This window comes from Scyliorhinus canicula, chromosome 18 (assembly GCF_902713615.1).
Source record: "Scyliorhinus canicula chromosome 18, sScyCan1.1, whole genome shotgun sequence".
Taxonomy (NCBI): domain Eukaryota; kingdom Metazoa; phylum Chordata; class Chondrichthyes; order Carcharhiniformes; family Scyliorhinidae; genus Scyliorhinus; species Scyliorhinus canicula.
In genome coordinates this window covers 67,590,856-67,615,585 of record NC_052163.1, presented here as the reverse complement: position 1 = coordinate 67,615,585, position 24,730 = coordinate 67,590,856, and the positions used below count along the sequence as shown (strand labels likewise).

At 46.6% G+C, this 24,730-nt stretch overlaps 2 protein-coding genes across 2 annotated transcripts in view; one reads left to right on the top strand and one right to left on the bottom strand.

Moving 5' to 3' along the window:
- Window positions 1-4,144: 4,144 nt before the first annotated feature.
- On the bottom strand, window positions 4,145-23,975 carry atp5pd (ATP synthase peripheral stalk subunit d). The gene is made up of 6 exons (XM_038776361.1): window positions 23,839-23,975; window positions 23,471-23,626; window positions 14,982-15,078; window positions 11,233-11,304; window positions 11,053-11,115; window positions 4,145-4,353 (listed from the first exon to the last, which is right to left on the bottom strand). Exons 2-6 carry the CDS (start codon window positions 23,590-23,592, stop codon window positions 4,222-4,224), a joined length of 486 nt encoding a protein of 161 aa, XP_038632289.1. The 5' UTR covers window positions 23,593-23,626; window positions 23,839-23,975; the 3' UTR covers window positions 4,145-4,221.
- The window catches only part of LOC119952837 (BTB/POZ domain-containing protein KCTD2-like), a 52,963-nt gene continuing 52,165 nt past the window's right edge, over window positions 23,933-24,730 (top strand). The window contains exon 1 of the mRNA XM_038776360.1: window positions 23,933-24,171. Within this exon, the coding sequence (XP_038632288.1) occupies window positions 23,971-24,171 (201 nt within the window). The 5' untranslated portion in view covers window positions 23,933-23,970. The remainder of the gene's footprint in view (window positions 24,172-24,730) is intronic.

The following is a 24,730-nucleotide window of genomic DNA, read 5'->3' as shown; positions in this document are numbered from 1 at the left end:
CTTGTGGTGATTTAACCTGAGGATCACCACACCTCAGGTGAGGGGCAAGGTTGAGAGCGCGGATGCCTTCATGAATAACCTCAAAAGATATAGGAATTGTAACCTCACTGTTAGCCTCGTTTTTCATCACAAACCAGCTGTCGAGCTGACTTTGCATATCTTGATAGTGTAAGTGTAAGGAGAAACTGTTGCCATTGGCAGGCAGGTCAGTAAGCAGAGGACACAGATTTAAGATACAAAAAAAGTGTCACAGTTGATATGTGATGGAATATTTTATCATTTTTTTTCATGTGCTGTTAAAAATTGCAAATTGCTGAGCTAACGAATAGTTCAGCCAGTCATCTGATGCCTTGCAGCAGTTTCAAGGTAATAATGGCCACAGGGATGAGGAACCTGGTCCAGTTAACGCTGCACAAAGGAAAAACCTTTGCATGTCATAATCTCCCAGAACGGTGCGAATGCAAAGGTGTGTTCAAACTTGGCACCATAGGTTCAAGAAAGGGAGCAGCAGTCAGCTAACCTGACACCAGTGACTCCAAGAGCAAAAGGATTCCCGTCTCCAAATAACATTCAAAATCCAGCCGTGGGATCACAACCCTTGGTTTAGGTACTTGCAACTGTACAAAGAGGAGCCATATTAAAACACACATTGTACAACCACACCCACATGTTCTGGGCCGGCCCCATACTAGTCGGGTTCTGGACCTTTTGAGGCAATGTCCAAGGTTGTGAGGGTGGAGCCATGTCCAAAAGTGGTGGTCTTCGGGGTTTCATTTTAGCCAGAACTCTTTATGGGGAGGGGGCCAATAGCCTTTGCCTCCCTAATTGCCCACCGAAGAATCCTGCTCAGCTTGTGATCAGCAGCACCACCCAAAGCTGCAGACTGGCTGTCCGACCTGTCAGAATTCCTCCAATTGGAGAAGATAAAATTCGCCATCTGTGGGTTGGAAGAGGGCTTCCACATCATTCACCAACTTGTTCCAAGACCTGTTCATAGCCAGCAACCAGCAGAGCGGAGAGGGTGGGGTGCACAGACGAGTCACAAATCATAAAGGGGGGAAAAGCTTATACAAAAGACCACAGGGGCATAGCCGGAGGGGACAGGCCCAAGGACAAGTGGAAAGTCAGAGGGAGCAGCAACGCGCTGGGTAATGCACACTTGGGCCATCACTGAGCAATGCAATGGAGGAGATCAGCCAAATGGGGCTCGCAGCCACAGAGTGGGGAGAAAACATGTCGATGTAAATATTTATAATGATCCTCATTTGTTTTTCTTGTTCTTTGGTCTATCGCTCTTTTGTCACTTTAACTTCTCCTTGGTTGCTTTTGTTTGATATTGATATTATGCACGGTTATGACACTTGTAATTTAACATACAAACTGAAAAGTGTAACATAAAAATGTGAAAATCAACAAAAAAATTTGGAAAAAAAAAGAAAATGTAGCAGTCCCTGCTGGGGTGCACACTTACAATTCACAGCCACATTAACATTGGTGTTATTGCGATCTCAGACCAAACCTCAACAGTGGCAAGGATACAGGACAGAAATCCCAATTTTATATTTTAATTTTGTAAGACCAAGGAAAGAATACCTCACTTCAGGGGTGAATTCACTCAAAATAAGGCTATGGTACATTAAAACAAACTTTATTACTAACAATATTAAAATATATTCAGCATCACACAAGAAAATAGCTATTACCCCTTAAACAATGCAAATCAATAATGGCACAATAACCCTTAACTTCTATCTTTATTCCCACTCAAACAACAAAACCATCTCAGCTCTCAATCCACTTCAAATACAATTAGCAGACCCAGGCCTTCTTGATTTCAGACCCAGGCATACTTGATTTAGAGATAGTCTTTGAGGCTGCTTTAAAGAAAATACCTCAATCCTGTCAAAACCATGCAGAGTTTGGCTGTATTTTTTCAGAAGCTGCTTTGCAGCTTGTTTCAGCTCACCTTCCAGCCACACAGTTAATCTGTCTGCAGACATATACTTTAACTGAACTGCAGTAAGAACAGATGCTCGTCTTCTGCTCACGCCTTAATCTAAAACTGAACTAACTGCTTTTCTGCAACTTCCTGATACTTTAGCTCCTCTCACTAATACATCATCTTATCAAGCTGAAACACAATGTATTCAATTAACACCACAGGGAACCCCCTTAAAACAAAACTCCCATTAGCCAAGTTTTTTATGATGCCTTGTGCACCCCTGGCTCCCCAAACCTTTCAAACCAGGATTCTTTCAAACCAGCAGTCGTACTGCATCAAATACATATAGAATATATCCAAAATTCTCAAGGTGGTTCATAGGGTTCATATGACCATGGCCAGGAAAGCCTGGCAAATCATGTACATATGTTCTGGGCGTGTCCAAAGTGGAGGGGATTCTGGCAGGGATTTGCAGACGTCATGCCAGAGGTCCTGAAGGGTGGGTCACTCTTACTCCGGAAACATTTGGGGTATCAGAATATGTGGGGGCCCAGGAGGCCTATGTCCTGGCCTTCTCCTCCCTGGTGGCCCGGAGACGGATTTGGCTGGGATGTTGGGACTCAGAGCCTCCAAAGTCAGGCATATGGGTTAGGGACATGGCAGGGTTTCTCAGTCTGGAAACAATTAAGTTCACCTTGAGAGGTTCAACCCAGGAGTTCACCCGGTGGTGGCAGCCGTTCATCGACTTCTTTAAGTCAGCAGTAAAGGGGGGCGGGGGGGGGGGGGGCGAGGAAAATGGGAGACATGGTGGTGTAAGACAAGGACAGGAAACTTAATATATGGATAATCAGGAGATAGGGTGGGGGAGTAGTAGGATATGTTATTTTGATGTTGTTGCGTGTGTCGGCCCGCTCGGTTGTTAAGAAATGTTAAGTTGTTAAAACTGTGAAAATTACAAATGCTTCAATGAAATATTTTCTAAAATCCAAAATTCCTACATTCATCACAGTATGTAGTCACGAGTAATACGCTGCCTTTATCCCTTTCCAGTAATTGAGCTTTTTAGCCAAAGCAGAGGTGAAAAATTCTATTTATATAATGCCTTTCACAACTCTAGGATGTCTGTCATGTGAGAGTACCATTAAGAAATTGGTGTTTAAGAAATGTACCTTTAAGAAATGGGTGTTTATCAGTGATGTCAGAGAGTGGGTGGAGCTGGGCTGTCTGTCAGCTTTTTACTTTTGTTTTAGGCTGTTTGCTGCAGGGTGTGTTTTAGTTTTGTTATCAGTGTTGGAGCTGAAGCCAGACCAAGCAGGTGTACTGCTGTTCTCTCTGCCATCAAAAGACTACCTCTTGATCATTTGGTGAATTCAGAATTATAAATATTTTCAGTAGTGACTTTAACCTGACGTGCTTCTGTTAAAGGTTTTGTTTTTAAGTTGTATGGATGTTAAAAGGAAAGCTTAAGGATTACTTAGTGTTGTATTCTTTGGGGGTTGTATTTGAATTAATGGTTGCTAAGATGTTCACTGTATGTTTTAAAACGGTTAACTTGAGTTCATAGAAAAACATTGTTTTGCTTTAAAAAATACTTTTCCATATCTGCTGTACCACACCTGTAGAGTGGGCCGTGTGCTCCCCATACCACAATCTATTAAAAGTTGTGGGTCAGGTGAACTCCATGATACACTTTGGGGTTCTTTAAACCCTGGCCCATAACATGTCCGAAAGCAGTTTAGTCAATTTTTGAAATGTCAACACTGCTGCAATGTCAAAAATGCGGCTGTCAATTTGCACATGGCCTGGGAATCTCATTCTGTAGAATAAAATGCCAGAACATTGTTTTAATTGAAATTGGATGAGGAAACAAAGGTCAATTGGTAACAGGCAGAAGGGGAGTAAGACAAACAGGAATTCCTGCTTTTATTGAGAGCTCAAGAGTATCAGGTAATCAAAATCACCAAATAGCTTGCTAGCACCCTCAAGACTCACATAGAATAACCACCTGGATGAGATACTGGGGAATATACCACCTCATGGATCTGTACTCTAGCGTGGATCAATACCATCAAGAGAGGATGAGAAGATAACGGTGAAGGGGAGACGCACCTTCCCAGTATAGAATATTTTGCTTCATTTGGGTTGAGTGAAGTTGTTGGTTGCACAGCTCCTGGTAACACACCATGAGAGGGAGATCACAGACTCATTCAACACTGATCTTAGTTTTATTTTACAAGAGAGTTACATTTGTAGAGGGCACAGGTTGGAGCGGGAGACAGTTACAGCTCACTGATGGGCTTGTGCGGCCAGAAGGGATATTTCTCCTTGTCCAGTTTGGTTTCAGGGAAAACATCGTTCAGGTCCTCAATGGTCATCTGGTCAAATGGAACCATGCTTTTGAATTTGGCCAGCTGGAAAACAGTAATTGAACAGAATAAATGAGTATGTACATTTACAGCACACTGATAACCAGGTGAAATAGATCTGCCCTCCAGAAATTCACACCCATTATCCCCACTCATCTCTTATAAAACCTCCTTATGAACCCCATGAAATACATAGCCTCCTCCTTAGTACTGGGCTCTGAGCAGTTTATACATGCTACTCTTATACATTGGGTGGGGAATGGACTGATTGGAGGCATTGGGCTTCGTTGGGATGGTTGCACACAAGTCCAATCAAATTTAGCTAAGCTCTCAGGGGACAGAGCCAATATTTACTGATTCAGACCAGAAGGGACCACGTTTTTTTTATTTTGTACTGCAGGCAGTGCTGAGTTTGGCAGGTAGAAATTGGTTTTCACTTTTTAAAATTATACTTTTATTGACATTTGTATTTAAAAACATCTTCGCGGACAAAGAACAAGAGAAGAACGGTAATAGAAGTTAACACAATAAAACCGACAAAACATGATACCCACATTGTCATCACTGAGGTCCCAGTACTATTTTACATTATTCGTTTATACAGTATTTTGAAGGATTCTTCCTGGGTTTCCTACCACTTAGCGGTATGAGTTGCACCCAGCTTTGCCCAGTTACAAATGTTGCTGGGACCCTTCCCCTTGCTTGCCGATTGTTGTTTCGCTGGTGGGTGTGGGGCTGTCCCGTTCCCTCCCAAATGTTTTCGAGGGAGTGTTGCTTGGTCCATTTTCCTGGTTTAGCCCGTATGGGAGGGGTTTATGTTCCCTCCCAGGCATGGTCCTTCTCCCCGTTCCTTCTTCACTATCTGCGAGTTGCCTTCCATTCCCACGTCTTTACCTGCCCTCCCCCTTTCTACCCACCCATCCCACTCTTTTCCCGAACTGTTTCCCCTTTCTCTCCCCCCCTCCCATTAGTTGCTGGTTGTAAACAGATCTGTGAAGAGGATTGTGAACTTTTTCTACGTTTCATGGAATCTCTCCGGATCCTCATTGTAAATTTTTTTTTCTAGCCTCAGGAACTCGGCCAGATCAGAGAGCCATTCTGAAGCACCGGGTGGCGCTGCCGACTTCCAACCTAGCAGAAGTCTCTGCCTGGCGATCGTTGTGGCGAAGGCCAGGGTTTTCACCCCCTTCCAGAGCTCAGACATCCCAAAGACCACCACAGATGGGCACGGCTCCATCTCGACCCCCACCACCCTGGACATAGCCTCGAAGTCCGCCCAGAACTGAGTCCGCGGCAGGACCAGAACATGTGGGCGTGATTGGCCGGGCCCCCCAACACTGCTCACACTTACCCTCCGTCTCCGGGAAGAACCGTTCGCGTGTCTTTGTGAGATGCACTCCGTGCACCACCTTGAGCTGCACCAGGCTTAGCCCGGAACAGGAAGTTGATCCTGTGCAGCGCCTCAATCCAGAGTCCTCCCCCATTTCAGTCTGGTCTCATCCGGTGCGGACCTCACCTTTTCTATGAATTGCCTGTAGATGTCGCCACACTTGTCGTCTCCTAACCAGTCCAACCCTACCATTGTGTCCATAAACGTGTCTCCCTACGGAAAAAGTCGGGCAGCTTCAGGTACCTAAGCCTTTCCCTAACCCCTTTCAGGAGTTGGAGCCTCTCGGAATTCCTCCAGGATCGCCAGTCTGTCGTCCACGCACGTCCTCTACTGTTCGTGTCCTTCTGTCCTGTCTCCACTTCCCAAATCCTCGTCGGTATGAACCTGTGGTTGTTGCAGATGGGGGCCTCTGTTGACATCTCGCCAAATTCAAAGTGGCACCTGAACTGGTTCCATGGCCTTGGGGCAGGGTTTTTCAAATTCAAGAGGTCACGTGCCTCACGGTAGCATGGTGGTTAGCATCAATGCTTCACAGCTCCAGGGTCCCAGGTTCGATTCCCGGCTGGGTCACTGTCTGTGTGGAGTCTGCACGTCCTCCCCGTGTGTGCGTGGGTTTCCTCCGGGTGCTCCGGTTTCCTCCCACAGTCCAAAGATGTGCGGGTTAGGTGGATTGGCCATGCTAAATTGCCCGTAGTGTAAGGTTAATAGGGGGGTTGTTGGGTTACGGGTATACGGGTTACGTGGGTTTAAGTAGGGTGATCATTGCTCGGCACAACATCGAGGGCCGAAGGGCCTGTTCTGTGCTGTACTGTTCTATGTTCTATGTTCTATGTGCCCGGCACGTACGCTGACTTGTATGTTTGTGTTTTGGGCGGGAAATCATGAAGGAGACTAGAACAGTTGACAAGGAGAAGCAGAAAGTCTCCTCCGTTCGGAACCATTCCGCCTCCAGTTCTATTGGCCACCCCCTCACCGTCGCGAGATTTGCCGTCCGGTGGTAGAACAGGAGGTTCGGTAGGGCTAGGCCTCCCATGTGCTCTTCCCAACCAGACGAAGGCCATGATTAACTTGTCGACCCTGGCAAAGAAGGAATTGAGGATGAAGATTAGGAGTGATCTGAATATGAAGAGGAACCTCTTCAAGGGCAGCACAGTAGCATTGTGGTAGCATAATTGCTTCACAGTTCCAGGGTCCCAGGTTCGATTCCAGCTTGGGTCACTGTCTGTGTGGAGTCTGCACATCCTCCCCGTGTGTGCGTGGGTTTCCTCCGGGTGCTCCGGTTTCCTCCCACAGTCCAAAGATGTGCAGGTTGGGTGGATTGGCCATGAAAAATTTCCCTTAGTGTCCAAAATTGCCCTTAGTGTTAGGTGGGGTTACTGGGTTATGGGGATAGGGTGTTGACCTTGGGTAGGGTGCTCTTTCCAAGAGCCAGTGCAGACTCGATGGGCCGAATAGCCTCCTTCTGCACTGTAAATTCTATCTATGTAACCTCGGCAGCAGGTTCATTTTGACCGTCTGCACCCTTCCAGCCAGTAAAACAGTGAGCCAGACCCATCTTTGCAGGTTCCTCGTCACCTTCTCCACCAGACTGGAAAGGTTCCATTTGTGGAGCCTATTCCAGGTATGGGCCACTTGGAATCCCCGGGAACCTGAACTTGGTTTGGGTTACTTTAAAAGGCGGGGTTTACCGGAAAGACTTTGCTCTTTCCCACGCTGTGTGTACAAAGAACAAGAACAAAGAAAATTACAGCACAGGAACAGGCCCTTCGGCCCTCCCAGCCTGCACCGATCCAGATCCTTTATCTAAACCTGTTGTCTATTTTCCAAGGATATACTTCCCTCTGTTCCCCGCCCGTTCATATATTTCTAACCTGAGGAGCCGAACTCCCCAAGGAGACCGGTTATCTTTCCCATGCTGGCTGAGGGGTTTGACACATTGAGGGGCAGGTCACCCACATAGAGCGAAACTCTGTGCTCCCTGCCTTATCCGAATGCCCGTCCACCCATCCGCCAATCTAAGAGCAATAGCCAGCGGTTCGATTGCCAGTGCGAACAGGAGAGGGGATAGAGGACACCTCTGCCTTGCTGCCCTGTGCAGCTGGAAGTATTTGGAACTGATGACGTTCGTCCGTACGCTCGCCGGAGGAGAGCTGAACGCAAGCTTCACCCTGCTCTGAACCCAAATTCTGCTGTCCTCTCCCCAGATGGGGTCATTATTACATTCAGCAGGTGCCTGATGTTTGCTGTTAATTGTCTGCCCTTAAAACCTATTTGATCTTCCGCAATCACTTCTGGCAAACTCTCCAGGTGAGGCAGCACGGTGGCACAGTGGGTTAGCCCTGCTGCCTCACGGCGCCGAGATCCCAGGTTCGATCCCGGCTCTGGGTCACTGTCCGTGTGGAGTTTGCACATTCTCCCTGTGTTTGCGTGGGTTTCGCCCCCACAACCCAAAGATTTGCAGGATAGGTGAATTGGCCATGCTAAATTGCCCCTTAATTGGAAAAAATGAATTGGGCGCTCTAAATGTATTTTTAGGGGCAGCACGGTGGCCTAGTGGTTAGCACAACCACCTCACGGCGCTGAGGTCCCAGGTTCGATCCCGGCTCTGGGTCACTGTCCGTGTGGAGTTTGCACATTCTCCCCGTGTCTGCGTGGGTTTCGCCCCCACAACCCAAAAATGTGCAGAGTAGGTGGATTGGCCACGCTAAATTGCCCCTTAATTGGAAAAAATAATTGGGTAATCTAAATTTATTTAAAAAAAACTCTCCATCGGCTCCCAGAGCTTTCCCTGACTGTGTGGAATTGATACATCTACAATTTCTCCCAGCTCCAACAAGTGCTTCCAACCCTAGTTTCCTGCCCTCACCATTATATCCAGTCTGTTGCGGGACTGTGCCACCCCCGAGTCCCCCGGCTTGGAAGTGTATAGCCCTCGTAAGAAGTTTGTACAGGCCTCATTGACCTTGTTTGATTCCACGACCATCTTACCGTTTCCTTCTCTAACTTAAGTGCTCTTTTGTGGCTGCCAGCTTTCTCAACTGGTGTGGCAGCATGTGGCTGGCCTTGTCTCCATGTTCTTACAAGCACCCCCCCCCCCCCCCCCCCCCCACCGGACAGGTACAAACTGCCTTCTGTGTGGAGAGCAGGTCAAATTCTATCTGCAGCTTTTTCCTTTCCAGCAGCAGCTCCATGGTTGGGGCTGTGGAGTACCGCTGATCCACCTCCAGTATGGAATTGATCTGGCTGCTCTCTCTTTCCTGTCCCCAAGAGCCCTATTGGCTATGACTTTACCCTTGATCAACCGCTTTCAATGCCCGAGTCCACAAATGATGAGCCATGATCTCATTGAGTGGCGGACCAGGCTCGAAGGGCCAGATGGCCTACTCCTGCTCCTTATGTTCTTCCAAAACATAGAGGGTGAGACCTCCTGTTCTGGTTGCAGGATACATAATCGTCAATGGCTTGGGATATTTTAGTACAGAATTCCTTATCAGTGAGGAGCGCTGTAACCAGCCTCCATGGCGGGCATCGGACCCGCCCTTTCTCTAACCACACGTCCACTGCATGCGGTCGGAGATTACAATCTCAATCTCAGATTACAAACAAATAGGTTTTAAGGGCAGACAATTAACAGCAAACATCAGGCACCTGCTGAATGTAATAAAGGTATTCCACCTTTATTGCCCATGGAAGCACCCCTTTCCCTACAACAAAAAAAACCTATGCTGGAGTAGGCTGTACGCATGTGGGAGAAGGAGAATTCTTTTTCACTTGGGTGGTGAAACGTCCTGGGGTTGGGTCTGTCCAATGTCGGGATTTGTACAAAGTTAAAGCACCTCCCCTACGGTAAGTCGGCAGGTATGCAGGTCCGGGATTTCAGCCATTGATTTTTTGACGAATTCTGTGGTGTCCCAGTTTAGGGCGTATATATTTACCAAGACTACTGGGGCCCCTTCCAGGGTCCCACTGACCATCATGTATTAACCCCCACCCCATGTCAGTCACTGTGCTCGTGGCCGTGAATGAAACTGTCCTGTTGATTAGTACGGCCACCCCCTCACCCTGGTGTCGAAACACGAATGGAACGCTTGTCCCACCCTGCCCTTCCTTACCCCTGTCGGTCCCTCTCTCTTTGGTGTGTTTCCTGTAGAGAGGCCACGTCCACCCTCAGACTCCTTCTCAGCACCTTTGCCTGTGTTGGCCTCTGCCCCTAGTCTTTTTGCAATCCATGTTCTAGCCATTGCGCTCTGTAGCTATTTTCCCAGTCCATTCTTCTGGACAAACATGTTGGCTTCCTCTGGAGCATCAAAATAATGGTCCTTCCTACCCACAGATCGGCAGGGTAGAGCATGTCAAACCACACCCACTTTTGTACAGGGCGGATTTGGCACTGTTGAATTCAGCCCGGCGCTTGGGCAGGTCTGCACCAATCTCTTGGTATAAGTGGATGGAAAGTCCTTCCCACTTGCACCCTCTCGCACCTTTCACCGCTTTTTGTGCTGGTATTTGTGGAGCCTCACAATAATGGCCCATGGTGGCTCACTGCTTTGGGCCGCAGGGAGACACCACAAGGACTTGGTGAAGCTCGACTCGCCGACCAGCTTCCCAAGCATCGCCGCTACATACTCTGTTGGGTTCCTCCCCTCCGTTCCTTCCAGCAGCCCCACGATTCTCAAGTTCTGTTCTCCTGGTCGTCGACTTTTTCTTTTAGCTTCTTCTGGGCTCTGATCAGGTTCGCCTCCTATATCTCGAGCACCGTGATCCAGACCCCTTGGTCCGTGGCGGCCTTCTCGAGGTCTCTTGCCATTGGTTCCTGGACCTCTAGCCTCAGCTCCACCTTGGCAATTGCTACCCTCATGGCAGCCGTTGCAATTTCCACTGCTGTTTTGACGGCTGCCAGGAGGTCTCTTCTCAACTCCTCCTTGTGTCTCTGGAACTTGGAGGTGATGAAGCCCGTAAGCTTGTCCATCAGCGCATGGGTCAGCGCTGGGAGATCTGTGGGGTCGACCCCCCCTGGTTCCGTGCCAACAGCTGAGGATTCCCTCCCCTAGTCTTTGCTGGCTTTTCGGCTGGGTAGCTGACTTTTTCCCCATTCTTCTTGTCAGTGCAAATAAAAGCAGCCAGGGGTTCATGTCATTCAGAGACCCCTGCTGGGAAAAAATCATGTCTAACTGTCAAGTGAGGACATGGCTAAATGCTGCAGCTTCCCTTCCCCACACCTCAGTACAGACCAGCACTTACTCAACCATGGTCACACCAATAATGTAACAGAGAACAATATATGCCCGAGGGACCCACACCCTAACTAGGTTTAGCATCCATGGGACCTGCAGGTACATATGCAGTTGCATTACCTCCTTCTCATATTTGGAAATCCTTTCCTTAGAAGCCAGGATGTAGGATTGAGCACTCTTGTCCTGTTGAATAAGAAGGAACCATTAATTGAACGTAGATCCTTTGTATTACAATAATTGATTTGACTGTACAATATCATCATCCCGTGTAAAATACAAGAAAAAGGACTTGCTACTCACAGTTTCTTGTTCCTGGGCATTGATCTTCTCCTTCTGTGTGTCAACAGGTTCTGGAATCTTCAAAGCTTCATACTATATGTGTTAGGGAAAGAGAAGGATGCAAGAGAGAGAAATTATAAAATTAAAATATTAGTCACAACTCCTCCTGCAAACCACTCACAACCCTATTAGAGATTACAACTACTCCTTGCTGCACCTAAAATCTGATACTGGTCTATGTTTACTGACTTAGTCATCCAGAAGTGTTGGGGGGTGGGATTTGCCTTGTGCCACCTCCGAACTGCACTGAAATTCACAATCCAGTGAAAGTCAGAGGACATGTATTTAAACCACACAAGTAGGAATAAACACTCAGACCACTTAATCCAACGGGTCCACATTGGCTGTTTATATCCATCTAAACCTATCAATATGGCCCTCTTTTATTTTCTCCCTCATGTTTATTTAGCCCTTCTCCATAAATCCTTCTGGATAGAGCAGTGGAACATTGACTGCATTGCTGGATGCTATAGTGGTTACTGATACTCTCCAAGCCTTCAAGGAGGATCTGAGTGAGCTCCTGACTGGGCAGAGATCTGAACATGGAGGATGTGAGTGGATTAACATATGCAGTCAGTCTGATCTGTTTGGGTTTGAAAGCCTGAGGAATTTAGGGAGAAAATGTCAGTTTTTCTTCACCATTTTTGGGGCCTTGGTTTTTCTTTTGTCTCTTCCAGATTCTACGATTGCTGGGACAGGAGGGTAGGGGTGCAGCAAAACTATTTTAGATACTAGTGAGGGGTAATCTTGATGGACCTTGATGGTCTTTATCTACATTTTGTGGGATGTTTGAACATAGAATATACAAAGAACAAAGAAAATTACAGCACAGGAACAGGCCCTTCGGCCCTCCCAGCCTGCGCCGATCCAGATCCTTTATCTAAACCTGTCTCCTATTTTCCAAGGTCTACTTCCCTCTGTTCCCGCCCATTCATATACCTGTCTAGATGCCTCTTAAATGATGCTATCGTGCCCGCCTCTACCACCTCCGCTGGTAAAGCATTCCAGGCACCCACCACCCTCTGCGTAAAAAACTTTCCACACACATCTCCCTTAAACATTCCCCCTCACCTTGAAATCGTGACCCCTTGTAACTGACACCCCGACTCTTGGGAAAAGCTTGTTGCTATCCACCCTGTCCATACCTCTCAATTTTGGAGACCTCAATCAGGTCCCCCCTCAACCTCCGTCTTTCCAACGAAAACAATCCTAATCTACTCAACCTTTCTTCATAGCTAGCACCCTCCATACCAGGCAACATCCTGGTGAACCTCCTCTGCACCCTCTCCAAAGCATCCACATCCTTCTGGTAATGTGGTGACCAGAACTGCACGCAGTATTCCAAATGTGGCCGAACCAAAGTCCTATACAACTGTAACATGACCTGCCAACTCTTGCACTCAATACCCCGTCCGATGAAGGCAAGCATGCTGTATGCCTTCTTGACCACTCTATCAACCTGCGTTGCCACCTTCAGGGTACAATTGACCTGAACTCCCAGATTTCTCCGTACATCAATTTTCCCCAAGACCCTTCCATTGACCATATAGTCCGCTCTTGAATTTGATCTTCCAAAATGCATCACCTCACATTTGCCTGGATTGAACTCCATCTGCCATTTCTCTGCCCAACTCTCTAATCTATCATTATTTTGTTGTATTCTCTGACAGTCCTCCTCACTATCTGCAACTCCACCAATCTTAGAATCATCTGCAAACTTGCTAATCAGACCACCTATACCTTCCTCCAGGTCATTTATGTAGATCACAAACAGCAGTGGTCCGAGCACGGATCCCTGTTGAACACCACTAGTCACCCTTCTCTATTTTGAGACACTCCCTTCCACCACTACTCTCTGTCTCCTGTTGCCCAGCCAGTTCTTTATCCATCTAGCTCGTACACCCTGAACCCCATACAACTTCACTTTTTCCATCAACCTGCCATGGCAAACCTTATCAAATGCCTTACTAAAGTCCATGTATATGACATCTACAGCCCTTCCCTCATCAATTAACTTTGTCACTTCCTCAAAGAATTCTATTAGGTTTGTAAGACATGACCTTCCCTGCACAAAACCATGCTGCCTATCACTGATAAGTCTATTTTCTTCCAGATGTGAATAGATCCTATCCCTCAGTATCTTCTCCAACAGTTTTCCTACCACTGACGTCAAGCTCACAGGTCTATAAGTGCAGAAGGAAGCCATTTGGCCCATCGAGTCTGCACCGACCCACTTAAGCCCTTACTTCCATCTTGTCCCCGTAGCCCAATAACCCCTTCTAAGCTTTTTGGACACTAAGGGCAATTTAGCATGGCCAATCCACCTAACCTGCACGTCTTTGGACTGTGGGAGGAAAGCGGAGCACCCGGAGGAAACATACGCAGACACAGGGAGAACATACAGACTCCGCACAGACAGCGACCCAGCGGGGAATCAAACCTGGTACCCTGGCGCAGTGAAGCCACAGTGCTATCCACTTGTGCTACCGTGCTGCCCTTAAATGTTTGCAACATCCTGGTCTTGTCAAGACCCCATTGAATCAAAACTGTGTAAACAACAGTTTCAATTCCCACCGGTGTCGAATTATCTGGACCCATCAGTGATGGACTGCCTCAGCTCCCCAGGCAAGGCAAGAAAAAATCCTGCTGGGGCTCTCATTCCTGCTCACCATCCAGTAATTCTGGCTGGTCTGCAAGGTTTTTGGGGACATCAGCAAAACCTAGCCTGTGATATTCAGCATGGTTACCTGAACCTGCCCAAATATACTCCTCCAGTAAAGGCAATTTGCAGATTGATCATCACACATAACTGACCATTCAGTTACTGATTCGTTCTTTTACCTTTCCACAGATGGAGGTACAAAATTTAACCAGAGCCTACCACATTCCAGTACAGAATCAGGCTTTTGGACTCATGTTTTCTCCACATGATCTACCCAGTCTGGTCCCAATCTCTTTTCTTCAACTCCCATAATATCACATCCAGTTGAATTGCAGTCTCCTTATAGCATTCCATTCTCTTTTATATCTCAGGCTAATGCGACTTGCTCTCCATACCATGTCACTTTTAAGCAACTAATTCCCTTTCAAAAGAATTTGAGTTGTTAAGTAAGAGGGCACACAGGAACCATTCTGTGGCTTTCCCTTGACTGTTTGGAGCCCGCCCCCATCCACTGAGAATGTGTCTCTAATTCACTTGTCTCTCAGTCCGGAAGAAAGTCTCGAACACGTTCGTACTTTAGAATATTCTTTATTACGATCGGGGCAGCCCTCTAGGTATTCCAAAGAAACACCTCTGAGTGTGCCAAAGTTTTGCTGAAAACATCCTGTCTTTATATGTTTTCTTAAGGGGCTGTCCCTCACATTCACTTGAGCTTGCCCCCATTACAAAGCATAGCTTGTTTTTGCCATAGTTTCGATACATGATTTTACAGACTTTGAGGTTATCTATTGGCACATGAGTATATAGCAGTTTTAGCAAAAACAGGTGTTTAGCCACAGTATCAATGGCTCCCACATTTCATATTCCGTCATCCAGCCATCTTCCTTGTTTCTCAAGGCTATTCGGCTTACAGTCATGAGTCGGCTCACAAATTCAATAACAACTCCCTTATTTGTATTTTTCCACTAATGTGTCCCATTAATTCTGGATTGTTCTAGCTATTAACCCTTGCTTCACATTCTCACCACCCATGCAATTGTTCTGTCACCTTCTTTTCAAACTCGTCCACCATACCAGCTTTCATAACCACTTTCCGGTAATAGCTCCAGTCAATGGCCGGAGATTTCTCAGGAAGCGACGTCAACCTGTGGGGAAACAGGAACAGTCAGCAGACTGCAATCACTGACCAGTCTCCCCACACAAATACCTCTTATCCCACCTTTAAAGAGGCATGTGCAGGTGGAGAAAATTAATCGCTTTTTTTTTTTAAAGAGCGATAACGGGTAGCTGGGAGAGCAGGGTGGCAAGAAGGTGGTGAAGATTATGGAGAAGTGGGAGGGGGAACTTGGAGGGGAGATAAACTGGGGAGTATGGAGTGTGACGCTACGAAGGGTAAATGCGACTTCCTTGTGTGCAAGGATGAGCCTGATACAGTTCAAGGTGGTACACAAGACTCACGCAAGAATGAGTGGGTTCTTCCAGGGGGTGGCAGACGAGGCTGAGAAGTGTGGGCATGGACCAGCGAATCATGCACATATATTCTGGGGCTGCGAAAAAGTGGAGAGATTCTGGGCGGGAGTGTTCACGGCACTAACAAGGATACTGGGAGAGAAGGTGGAGCCAGACCCTTTGGTGGCAATATTTGGGATATCGGAGAAGCCAGGAGTGATGGAGGGGAGGAAGTTGTGGCCTTCGGGAAAGATGGGGATGGCGGGATATGGTCCAAATGCGGGCAATTAGGACAAGCTTAGTGGTAAAAACTGGGCGGCATGGACAAGTTGGGTTGAAGGGCCTATTTCCATGCTGTAAACCTCTATGTCTCTGTGACTAAGAGTGGGCCAATTTGGAGACATAAAAGAGGATTGAGACATGGAGGCAGAGTATAGCTGAAGTATATGAATATTTTGCTTCGCAGTTTACAAGGAAGTTCCTGCCGCCCACGCCATGGTGAAAAAGGAGGCAATTCAGACACCAGAGGGTTTAAAATTGATACAGTAGTGGTATTGGATAGGCCGCCTGTACTTAAAAGTAGCTAAGGCACCAGGACCAGATGAGATGCATCGAAGAATACTGAAAGAGTGGATATTGCAGAGGCACTGGCCATAACTTTTCAGTCTTCCATAGACTTGTGGGTAGTGCTAAAGGACTGGAGAATTACAAACGATACACACTTGTTCAAAAATGGTGTAAAGACAAGCTCAGCAACTACAGGCCAGTCAGTTTAACTTCAACGGTGGGGAAACATCTCAAAACAATAATTTAGAACAAAATGAACAGTCACATGGACAAATAAGAATTAATTAAGGAAAGCCAGTGTGGCACCAGTTACTGTACTGCGTCCAGTTCTGGGTGCTGTACTTTAGGATGGAGGGCATTGGACAGAGTGCAGAAAGGATTCACAAAAATGGTTCCAGGGATGAGGAACTTCTATTATGAAGATAGGTTAATGAAGTCAGCACTGTTTTGCTTGAGAGAAAAGGATGAGGAGAGATTTGGTAGAGGTATTCAAAATGATGAGGGATTGGAGAGAGAAGATAGGGAGAAATTGTTCTGGCTCGTAAAAGGGATCGAGAACAAGTGGACACAGATTGGCAAACAAAGCAAAAGCGAGTGGAGAAAAAAAATGTTCAAGCAGCAAGTGGCTATACAGTGAGTGAGACTCTAGTGTTGATATAAGTGTGGGAGGTTTAATGAAGTGGGGGAGGGAGGTATTGGTGTGTCTTATTTCCCCTACTACCTCCGCAGGTCAGTGGGGGCAGGAGCAGACCACGGCCGGGAAATAAATTGCAGTAGTCCCACAACATTAAGTGAACACACCCATGTAATATCACAGGTAAAGGTTTGGTCAGCGAGTATTTCTCTCTTCTACCTTTTCGGATTTGCTTTGAAATTGAAGGCCAAATAGAAAAAGCTAGTGGGGGTTGCTACCTGGATGCTGCGTTTCAGGACAGTCCCCTTAGATTAACTACCTTGAATTTGGTCAGTGGTCAGGGACAGTAGGGTGTGACTACAATGAGCCAGGAAGAGGCATCCATGAGGTAGAACTGCAGGAGCCTTCTCCCATGCCCATGTCCAACAAGTTTGAGATTCTTGCTCCCTGTGCAGACAAGAGCGGGTATTGTTCGGACAATGTGGAAACTGACCACAGCACTGTTGTACAGGAAGTCATTCAAATGGGGGAAAAAAGAGAAATGTAGTTGGGGAGAGGTTGGAGGGGGGGGGGGTATCCTGTTGTTATGGTCTGTGTAGGTACCAACAACACAGGTAGAACAAGGAAAGGGTTTGAGGAACTAGGCGCTAAATTAAACAACAGAGAATCCATGGCTATAATCTCTGGATTACCTGAGCCGCGTACAAATTGGAATAGGGTCTATAAAATTAGAGATGAATACCTGGCTGACTGGTGTGGGAGAAATGGGTTTTGGTTCATGGGGCACTGGCATCAGTACTGGGAAGAGTGGAGTCTGTACCGTTAAGACAGCCTAATTCTGAACTGTGCTGGGACCAATGTTCTTGCAAACCAATAACTTGGGAAGTATAGAGGGCTTTAAACTAAATAGAGAGGGGCTGGTTCTGTAGAGGGGATATGTAGACTTACAAAGTAAAAGGATTTGATAGCATTACAAGGCAGCTGTTTAGATAATACCCAGAAGTGACATGAAGGGACAGAGTGTACAAACAATAAAAAAAGCAACAAATAGGGTCAAAAAGGGGGGAAATGGCGAGGCAAAAAGTAACAGCTATTCACTTAACGTACGTAGCATTTGCACAAAATAAATCAATTAACGGCACAAATTGCAGTTAATGGGTATGATCTTATAGCCATTACAGAGACATGGTTACAAGGAGATCAAAACTGAGAACTAAATATTCAGGGGTATGTGACTTTTCATAAGGACAGACAGGAAGGAAAGGGCGATGGGGCAGCTTTGTTAGTATGGGATGGACTGTTATTGTTAGTACAATAGCAAGCAATGATCTTGGATCAGAAGGTGTAGAGTTCATAAGGATAGAGGTAAGAAATATCAATGGGAAGGAGACACTGGTGGGAGTAGTCTATAGCCCCGCCCCAAACAGTACCTATACTGTAGGACGGAGAATAAATCAGGATAATAAGTGTAAAAAACACAGTATTTTAGACTTGAGTGACTTTCATCTTCATGTAGATTGGGAAAATCAAATTGATAGAAGTAGCCATGAGGAAGAATTGGCGGAGTGTATTCAGAAGTTTCCTCAAACAATATGCTGTTCATCCAACCAGGGATCAGGTTATTTTGGATTTGGTCACGTGTAATGAGGCAGGTTTAATAAACAATCTCAGAGTAAAAAGATCCCTGAGGAAGCAGTGACCATGATAGAATTTAGCATTCAATTTGGAGGTGAGAAACTTGGGTCAGAAATAAATGTGCTACACTTAAATAAGGGTAATCATAAAGGAATGAGCACAGTAAGAAGTCTTACAACACCAGGTTAAAGTCCAACAGGTTTGTTTCAAACACTAGCTTTCGGAGCACTGCTGCTTCCTCAGGTGAATGAAGAGGTAGGTTCCAGGAACATATATATAGACAAAGTCAAAGATGCCAGATATGTTTCTGGAACATTATCTCACTTATCCAAAAAGCATGTTAACTTTTGATTAGACACTTTGCAGCCTTCTGGAATCAAGTAAGAAGTCTTATAACACCAGGTTAAAGTCCAACATGTTTGTTTCGAATCACTAGCTTTCGGAGCGCGGCTCCTTCCTCAGGTGAATGAGCTTCACCTGAGGAAGGAGCTGTGCTCCGAAAGCTAGTGATTCGAAACAAACCTGTTGGACTTTAACCTGGTTTAGAAGACTTCTTACTGCGCTCACCCCAGTCCAACGGCAGCATCTCCACATAAAGGAATGAGGGCAGAGTGGCTGGGGTGGATTGGGAAAGGGGTTTTGCAGGAAAATTTATCTGGAAAGACAAGATGATCAGCAATGGCAGGCAGATGTTTTTGAAAATTGTTCCGGACTCACAACAAAGATATAGCCCAGTGAAGAAGAAAGATTTTAGGAAGAATAAATCAAAATGCAATGTGGAAAAAGAACATGTAAAGATTAGCGGTAAACCAGAGGATTGGGAAAGTTTTTAAAACCAACAAAGGATGACCAAAAAATAATGAGAAGATAAACATGAGAGCAAACTGACAAGCAATATAAAAACGGACAGCAAAAGCTTATCCAAAAATATAACAAGAGGTGCCAAAGCGAACATTAGAGAATGCGACTAAGGAAATAGGGAGCCGGGAAATGGCAGGGGAGTTAAACAAATACTTTGCATCAGTCTTCATGGTGACACTAATAACATTCCAAAAATATTAAATACTCAAGGGGTGGGGAATAAGTACAACAACAACCACTAAGTAAAAAGTACTTGGGAAACTAATGGGGCTAAAGGCAGATAAGTCCCCCAGATCTGATGGGACGCATCCCAGGATGTTAAAGGAAGTAACTACAGAGATAGTGGATGCAATGGTAGTAACTTTCCAAGAATTCTTAAAATCTGGAAAAGTCCCAGAGAATTGGAAAACTGCCAATGTTACACCTTTATTCAAAACAAAAGGAGACAAAAAAACAAGTAACTATAGGTCAGTTAGCTTAACTTCTTGAAGGGGAGATCATGCCTGATAAATTTATAAGAATTATTTGAGGCGGTAATGAGCAGGATAGCTAAAAGGAACCAGTAAATGGATTTCCAAAAAGCGCTCGATAAAGGCTACTTAATAAGATAAAACGCCCGTGGTGCTAGATATAGTATATTAGCATGGATAGACAATTGACTAACAGATAGAAGACAGAGTTGGGATAGGAGGGCATTTTCTGGATGGTAACCACTAAGGGATCAGTGCTGGGGCCACAATTATTTTCAATATATATTAATGACTTGGCTGAGGGAAGTGAATGTACTATTGTCAAGTTTACAGATGACACAAAAAATAGGTGGGAAGGCAAGTGATGAGAGAGAATGACACAAATAATCTTAGTGGAATACAGGCAGGTTACGTGACTGGCCAAAAACTTGGCAGATGGAATACAATGTAGAAAAATGTGAAGTTGTGCACTTTGGTGAGAAGAATAAAGGAGCTGAATATTATTTAAATGGAGCAAGGCTGCAGCACACAGGGATTTAGGTGGTTCTCGTGCAAGTCCAGCAGGTATTAGCGAAACCAAATAGAATGTTGGCCTTTCTTTTGAAGGAATGGAGTATAGAAATAAGTACGTCCTGCTAAAACTATACAAGGCACTAGTTCGACTACACCTGGAATACTGTGAACAGTTTTGGCCTCCTTATTTAAGGAAAGATATATTGGCATTGGAGGCAGTCCAGAGAGGGTTCACTCGGTTGATATCGGGTATGGAGGGATTTTCCTTTGAGGAGAGTTAAATATGTTGGGCCTGTACTCGGAGCTTGGAAGAATGAGAGGAGCCCTCATTGAGAAGTATAGGATTCTCGAGAGCTTGAGCGTAGATGCTGAGAGGCTGTGAGAGAGGGGAGAGGTTAGGACCAGAGGACATTAACTCAAGAGTAAGGGTCGCCCATTTTGGACAGATATGAGGAAGAATTTTGCCTTCCAGAGGGTAGTGAATCTTGGATTTCTTTATATTAATATTTATTGTCACAAGTAGGTGTATTTTTTTTTCTTTTCTTTTAAATTTACTGTACCCAATTCATTTTTCCAATTAAGGGGCAATTAAGTGTGGCCAATCCACCTAGCCTGCACATCTTTGGGTCGTGGGGGCGAAACCCACGCAAAAGCGGGGAGAATGTGCAAAAAGTAGGCTTACTTTAACACTGCAATGAAATCGCTGTGAAAAGTCCGGCACTAGTTCGACTACACAGAGGGAGAATTCAGAATGTCCAAATTACCTAACAGCACATCTTTCGGGACTTGTGAGAGGAAACCAGAGCAGACACAGGGAGAACGTGCAAACACCACAGATAGTGACCCAAGCCGGAGGGACCCTGTGAAGCAGCTGTGCTACTGTGCTGCCCTACCACAGAGAGCTGTAGAGGCTGGGTCAGTCAGCATGTTCAAGGCTGAGATAGTCAGGATTTTAATCAACAAGGGAATCAATGGTAACGTAGATAAGACGGGAAAGTGGTGTTGAGGATTATGGGTGCCAGTGGTTAGCACAGCTACCTCAAAGCGCCTGGGACCGGGGTTCGATTCCAGCCTTGAGTGACTATGGAGTTTGCACATTCTACCCGTGACTGTGTGTTTCCTCTGGGTGCTGAGATTTCCTCCCACAGTACAATGCAGGTTAGGTGGGGTTGTGGAAATAGGGCGGGGCTGAGTTAGGGTGCTCTATCAGAGGGTTGGTGCACTCGATGGGCCAAATGGCCTCCTTCTGTGCTGTAGAGATTCTGTGAATTATAGAAGATCAACCATGATCTCATTGAGTGGCGGAGCAGACTCGTTGGGCCGAGTGTCCGACTTCTGATCCAATGTCATATGGAGGCATATTCAATCGAAGCATTCAAAATGGAATTTTGACCGTTATCCAAAAGGAAGCACAAGGAGGATTACGGGAAGAAGACACTAAGTGAGATGTTTATTCGGGGAGAGAGTGCAAACACAATGGGCTGAATGGCCTCCTTCTGCGTTGTAATGGTTCACTGACCAATATATTCAAGTAGACAATTCAGAAAAAAACACAATGAGTAGTGCGAATGAGGAATCCTCTATCAGGTTGAGCCAAATATTATAATTACATTTAAGGGGAAGCTAGTTAAGCAAGAGAGAAGGGAAGAGAGCTGTGCTGATAGAGCTAGAGGAGGAAGGATGGGAAGAAACCTTGGTGGAACATTATCTCCAGTATGGACTGGCTTGCCCAATGTTCTGTATGTTGGAAAGTCTATATATATATTTTTTTATAAATTTAGAGTACCCAATTCTTTTTTACCAAATAAGTGACAGTTTAGCGTCGCCAATCCACCTAAGCTGCACATCTTTGGGTTGCGGGGGTGAAACCCACACAGACATGGGGAGAATGTGCAAACTCCACATGGACAGTGACCCAGGGGCGGGATTCGAACCCGGGTCCTCAGCGCCGTAGTCCCAGTGCTGACCACTGCACTACATGCCGCCCATAAAGTCTATTTATCTAACCTGTATTAAATTTGCCCTGAGAGTGTTCAATGCCTATGTTGAGTGCCTGAAATGGAAAATGTTCCATCCTCAACACTGATATTATTCTCTGATAAGCACAAACAATGTTTGAGGAAAATCTAAAAGTATGTTTGTTGGCAAAAATGTAGATTTGCCTACCATGGATTTGCATCAGACTACATTCCTGTACTGAAAGTGCTCAGTAACTGAGTTTTGGGGGGGGGGGGGGGGGGAGAGTCAGATGCCAGACAATGCTTGGAATGCGAGCATTTGCGGGTAATCAAATCATTACAGATCCAGAGATAGGGTGTGATCCCAGGTTAAAGAGTTGTGAATTGTCTCAAGCCAGGACAGCTGGTAGGATTTTGCAAGTCCAGGCCAGATGGTGGGGGATGAATGCAATGCGACATGAATCCAAGATCCCGGTTGAGGCCACTCACGTGTGCGGAACTTAGCTACAAGTTTTTGCTCAGCAATTCTGCGTTGTCGCATGTCCTGAAGACCGCATAGGAGAACTCTCACCTGGAGATCAGAGGCTGAATGCCCTTGACTGAAGTGTTCCCTGACTGGAAGGGAATATTCCTGCCTGGTGATTGTTGCACGATGCCAGTTCATTTGTTGTCGCAGTGTCTGCATGGTCTCGCCAATGTACCACGCTTCGGGACATCCTTTCCTGCAGCGTGTGAGGTAGACTACATTGGTCGAGTCGCACGAGTATGTGCCACGTACCTGGTGGGTGGCGTTTCCACGTGTAATGATGGTATCCATGTCGATGATCTGGCATATCTTGCAGAGATTGCCCTGGCAGGTTGTGTGGTGTCGTGGTCGCTGTTCTGAAAGCTGAGTAATTTGCTGCAAACAATGTTTGAGGTTGCGCGGTTGTTTGAAGGCGAGTAGTGGGATGACCTTGGCAAGATGTTCATCTTCATTGATGGTGTAGAAGGCTGCGAAGATGTTGTAGTTTCTCCGCCCCAGGACACACAACGCAGAATTCCGAGCAAAAACTTATAGCTAAGTTCCGCACGCATGAGTGCGGCCTCAACTGGAATCTTGGATTCATGTTGCATTACATTCACCCCCCACCATCTGGCCTGGGCTTACAAAATCCTACCAACTGTCCTGGCTTGAGACAATTCATACGTCTTTAACCTGGGATCACCCCCTATCTCAGGATCTGTAACGATTTGATTACCCGCAAATGCTCGCATTCCAAGCATTGTCTGGCATCTCTGACTGTCTACATAAATGTTTCTGGACCATACCTCTCCATTCACCTGAGGAAGGAGCAGTGCTCCGAAAGCTCGTGTTTGAAACTAACCTGTTGGACTTTAACCTGGTATTGTCAGACTTCTTACTGTGAAAAGCCCCTTTTCATGTTGTGGTTGCTGTGGGAACACTGACCTGCTAGAAAGAGCATCGCTGCGGGTTTTCAGTGCATTGAACATAGCTTTTTGGTTCGGTGGGACCCGCTCGCCAAACGCCAACCAGTCAACAGCCTTCATGGCCACCCGTCGTCCTGCCATCTCAGCAGGTCGGAAAAACACGATATCGGACAGACTAGGAAAAGGAAAATCAGATCAACAGGTCAGTGTCGAAGGATTCCCCCAAATTGCACAAATGCGGCTGTGCTCGCATTTCCTCAGAATTTGAATCCCCAAACCCCCATTCCTAACCACCTCCCTTGGTCTCGTCCACCTCCTCTGCCGACCTTTCTCCCCATCCCAGTTTAATTCCTCCCTCCATTTCCCCTTCCTCATTAATCCGCTCACCTATCCCCTCCCGCGACTTCTGAATCCACCAAGGGCGGCAAGATGGCGACGCGGAAACGGAAACGCGTCACGTTAACCCCGGGAGCAAAGCGGAAGTGCGAGTTGACCGGTATTTCCGGAAATGGCGGTCTGATGGCGGAGCTGCAAAATCCGGGGCCTCCGGGCGGTAATGGTGCCAGCGCTCCCGGCTCCGGTGACAAAGCCGCTCACAAATGGGTTCGGCTGAACGTGGGCGGGACGTATTTTGTCAGCACGAAGCAAACCTTGTGCCGGGACCCGAAATCCTTCCTGTGTCGGCTGTGTCAGGAGGACCCCGACCTGGACTCAGATAAGGTAATGGCGGCCACCCCGTCTCCATGGTGACCGGTCATCCCTCCGCTGGGAAGCTCGGTCTGAACCGGTGTCCGTCCGGATGGGAGCCGCCCGTGTACTGCCAGTGGATCCAGGGCCTACTCTCAGCCATCCATGGCTTTGGCTGCGGTCGGGATACAAGCCGTTCCCATCCCTCCGGCAGCACCCTCCATCACTCAGTCATGTCCCGAATCTGGTCATCTTTTTAAAATTTAGAGTACTCAATTCATTTTTTCCAATCAAGGGACAATTTAGCATGTCCAATCCACCTACCCTGCACATCTTTGGGTTGTGGGGGCAAAACCCACGCAAACATGGGGAGAATGTGCAAACTCCACACAGACAGTGACCCAGAGCCGGGATCGAACCTGGGACCTCGGCGCTGTGAGGCCACAATGCTAACCCACTGCGCCACCGTGCTGCCCTGAACTCTGGTCATCTTGCCAGCCACAACGCACTCCCTCAGCCACCTGAGCCCATGTTTAGGGGGAGAGGCAGGCGGCAGGATTTCTCAGCTGCCACTCCTGATGGGAGGGAGCTC

Coding starts and splice junctions, on each gene's coding strand:
- atp5pd (XM_038776361.1), bottom strand. CDS start 23,592: ATGGCAGGACGACGGGTGGCCATGAAGGCTGTTGACTGGTTGGCGTTT. Junction 15,079..23,470: donor AGCGATGCTCTTTCTAGCAG/GTCAGTGTTCCC, acceptor GTTTCCCCACAG/GTTGACGTCGCTTCCTGAGA. Junction 11,305..14,981: donor TGGACGAGTTTGAAAAGAAG/GTGACAGAACAA, acceptor TAACACATATAG/TATGAAGCTTTGAAGATTCC.